At 61.4% G+C, this 3,872-nt stretch overlaps 1 protein-coding gene across 1 annotated transcript; it reads left to right on the top strand.

Moving 5' to 3' along the window:
* Positions 1-3,872, top strand: TraAM80_09438 (dispersed gene family protein 1 (DGF-1); the record flags this gene model as incomplete). Its single annotated transcript, XM_029386120.1, has 1 exon — positions 1-3,872. A coding segment is annotated over one exon (3,872 nt), but the record flags the coding sequence as incomplete, so codon positions are not given.

Raw genomic sequence — 3,872 nt, 5'->3', positions numbered from 1 at the left:
TGCCCTCAGTGAACGTGGTGCCGTGCGACAGCTGCGCGCTGGCGTTGGCCTGCTTCGGTGCGCTGACGGCTTCTTTCTCCGACTGCGCGTGCAACTGCAGCGCCGGCGGCTTGGGGGCGGCGTGCCTGCCGTTCGATGTGCCGCTCGCGAAGGGCGGCGGCGGCGGTGGTGGTGGTGGCAGTAGCGCGCAGGGCTGTGTGCGTGGCGTGACGCTGACGGAGTCCATGGCGGTTGGGGGTGGCCAGGCGACGGCGTGCTTCGACTCAGTGGTGTTCAGCGGGCCGATCACCGTGACGGTGGAGCTGGGCCCGATGGACCCATTCGCTGGCCTGCTGAACGTGACGCTGCGCCACTGCGTACTTGCCGGCGGCGCGCAGCTGCGGATTGTAGGCTTAGACGAGGATATGGTGCACCTGATGCCCCGCGCCGTCGTCAACATGACGAACGTGACGTTGACGGAGGGCACGATAGTGCTGCAGGGTACGCTGCCGCCAAAGTCGCGGGTTCTGCTGGCGGACTCGTCGCTGCACGCGACGGTTGGCGGGTCGCAGTATGTGCCGACGACCGCCGGGTACGAGGAGTCCAGATACGGCCCCGTCCTTGTGCTCGACGGCGTCCGGCTGCTGTCGTCGCAGCTCGTTCTGACTCGGACAACGCTGGCGTGCGAGGGGAGCTCGTGCGCTGCGATCCTCGTGGAGCACGGCCTCATGCTGGACAAGGCAAGTTCCTTCTACATGGACAACTGCGCTGCCGCCTCGGAGCTGTATGTGATGTACTCCCTTGAGTCGGACCTGAGCATCAGCGGCGGCTCCGTGTTCTCGGTGCAGAACAGCTCGTGGGAGGCGCCTAGCAGCAGCTACCAGGAGGCCGCGTGTGTGTTTAAGGACGTTGTGGTGGGCGGTGGCAGCGTGCTACAGTTTGTGTCTAGCAGGTTTCGCCTTGGCTTTGCGATGCTCATCGCAAACAGGCAGACCGTGAGTGGCGACAGCTGGCTGGTGCACCGCGACAACGACTTCCGCGTCGCCTACGTTAATTACGTGTCTCAAGACTCCGGCCTGTCGGTCAGAGACCGGAGTGTGTGGTCGATACTCCGCAACAGCTTTGGGTACGGCTCGTACTTGCAATCTGCATACATGACAAACTCGGCGGCGATGCGATGGAATGATAATCAGACCATCTACGGCATGTGCAACGAGAAACGGGGCTCCGTTGTGAAGAGCTACAGAGATGACCTCGGTGTCCACTTTGTGACGGCGTTGGACTGCGGCGTGTGTGCCAAGGACGCCGTGTGCTTCACCGCGAGGACGAGCGGCTTCAGCGACTGTCGCTGCGAGTGCACAGCTGGCGGTTACGGGGACACGTGTCTGCCGGCGGCGGTCCCGGGCGGCCTTGGGCCTCTTCCGCTCCCCGATGCGAAGAACAAGGAGGTTCACTGCGTGCACGGCGGCAGGATGGGGGCCGTGGGCGACCCCACTCCCGGGGTGCGTGGACTGTGCTTCGTCAATGTGACCTTTACCGCCGCAATCGTGCTCGACCTGTCGAGCTTCAATGCGCCACAGCAGACCCTCAACATTACGCTGCTGCAGTGTGTCTTTATTGGCCTGTCGATCAAGGGGGGTGGCGAGCGCGTGCACGTGAACGTGACGTCCTCGCTGTTCGCTTCGGGGCATCTGGAGTTCGAGGGCTTTTTTGGTGCGAGCTCCCAGATATTACTGGCGGGCAGTGCGATCTTGGCGACGCCGTACCACGCCGTTTACTTCCCGACGCTTTCTCTTGGGGTGAACTCAACTCTGCTGCTGCTCGGCAACCGGATTAAGGCGAGTAATTACGCCGTCTACTTTCCCCGAGAGCTTGTCATTGACGGGGGCGGGGTCGTGATGAAGGGAAACACGCTGAGGGTAACGGACAAGAGCGCGAAGGAAAGTTCCGCCGTGTATGTGCATGCTCTTGGTGTGAAGAACGGTGGCTACTTTGACGTCGAGAACAACACGATGAGCGCAGTTCAAGGCCTCTATATTCGTTTGGAGCTTGCCGTGAGCTCCACGGGGCTGCTGAGAGTGGCGGACTGCACCTTCGTCGGCAGCGCCTATGCGTCTTATACTTCGCTGTTGTATGTCTCGTCTACAAGATTTAACCTCGAGAGTGGTGGGCAGTTGCGTCTGGAGGACAACAACGTGAGCACAGCCTCGGTATTTTCTGTGGCAAATGCCTGGTCACCCCTTAGGCTCTCGGGCAGCGGCACTACTGTGGTGTTTGCACGCAACCGTCAGGCGGACGCGAGTAAATCATTTGTTGGTGGTGATTTATCATTTACAGTGATGGTGACTTCACCTGCGCAGTTTTTGGTGGGGTGCAACCTGCAGGGCGATGGGGAGGCGTCGTACGGCGATGGTTTTCCGAAGGAGGTGGTACGGTTCAGCTGCGGCACGTGCAAGGATGAGGCGGCGTGCTACATGCCCGGGACCGAGTCTGTGGACGGCGGTTCGTGCTCGTGCAGCTGCAAAGACGGACGGCATGGCGCGTCGTGCCTTCCCTTCGAGGTGCCCGACATCGTTGTGCCGCTCTTACCGGAGAGAGCTGTCGACGACAACACGAGCTGCGTGGTGGGCCAGACGCTGACGGAGCTCACGCTGGACATGTGGAAGACGCACCACTGCTACGTGGGTGTGACGTTTATCGGCAAGGGTGCAGTAGTGAAGTTTTTCTTCCCTCATATGCCGCTGCATCTCCCCATCAACATCACCTTCTCTGGGTGCACATTCCTGGACGGGGCCGCGCTGCTGTTTGTCGGGGGTGGCGAGGCGGCTGAATCCGCCGGCGTGCTGATCCGCGTGAGCCAGACGGTGATGAGGTCCTCCGTCGTAGCCTTTTCAGGTGCACTGCCGCAGCGTTGCGACATCGCCGTCACGGAGGTTGACGCGGTGCAGCTTTCCTCCGTCAATTTGGCGGAGAAGGGATTCAACGACTTTAGCGTGGTTCTGCTGAGGGAGGTCCTGTTGACTGCCTCTTCGCTGTTGGTCAGCAACGTCAAGGCGCGTTCGTCAGGTGATAACTCGGCTGGTGTAATGGTGCACGGGTATCTGTCGCTGGTGAATGGCAGCTCGCTGTACGTGCGGTATTGCAGCTTCGAAAAATACAAGTACATGGTCCGCACGCATTCGCTGAATGTCAGTGATCACTCGGTTTTCGCGCTGCTTAACAATACAATGACATCCGGGAGTGGCTTCCTGTATGGGGACTACTTCAGCGATGTGTCAGACCACAGCGTCCTGCGCATGGTGGGGAACAGCGGACCTGTGTCCCATGGCATTTGTGCGCGCCGCCCGTGGACTGTCCGACAGTCAAGCTGGTTGGATTGGCGCGGCAACGACGTGAGAGGGGGGATAATGTTCAGCCCCTTTAATTCCGTGGAGCTTGACAGCAGCAGTGCAGTGACGTTGATGGGCTGCAAGATGGGCTCCACGGGTCTGGGGCAGGCCCTGCTGAAGGGCGTCGAAGCCGGCTACAAGTTCGTCGCTGGGTGCCTGACGGTTGCGGGAAAGGTGTTGACGGCGGCTGAGATGGAGCGCAATGGCATCAACAACGTGACGAATGTTGCGGCGTGCGGGGAGTGCACGAGGGACGGCGACTGCTTCGATGCGCTGACGACGGCGTTCAGCGACTGCAAGTGTGAGTGCGCCGGTGGAGGGCACGGCGATGTGTGCGCCCCGGTGGCGGCACCCGTTGGCCCCCCTCCGCCGTCACTGCCGTCACCGCCGGCGTTTGGTGAGTGCCTCAGCGACATGGAGTACCCCGAGGTGGCGCAGGCTGTGGGCGGCGGGCTGTCGTGGCTGTGCTACCGCAACGTGACGTTCAGCGGGGCGTTATGCGAC

Source organism: Trypanosoma rangeli, assembly GCF_003719475.1.
Source record: "Trypanosoma rangeli strain AM80 chromosome Unknown Tra_15.4_contig_00583, whole genome shotgun sequence".
NCBI lineage: Eukaryota > Euglenozoa > Kinetoplastea > Trypanosomatida > Trypanosomatidae > Trypanosoma > Trypanosoma rangeli.
The sequence above is the reverse complement of the archived record's forward strand: the minus strand, read 5'-3'. Positions and strand labels throughout refer to the sequence as shown.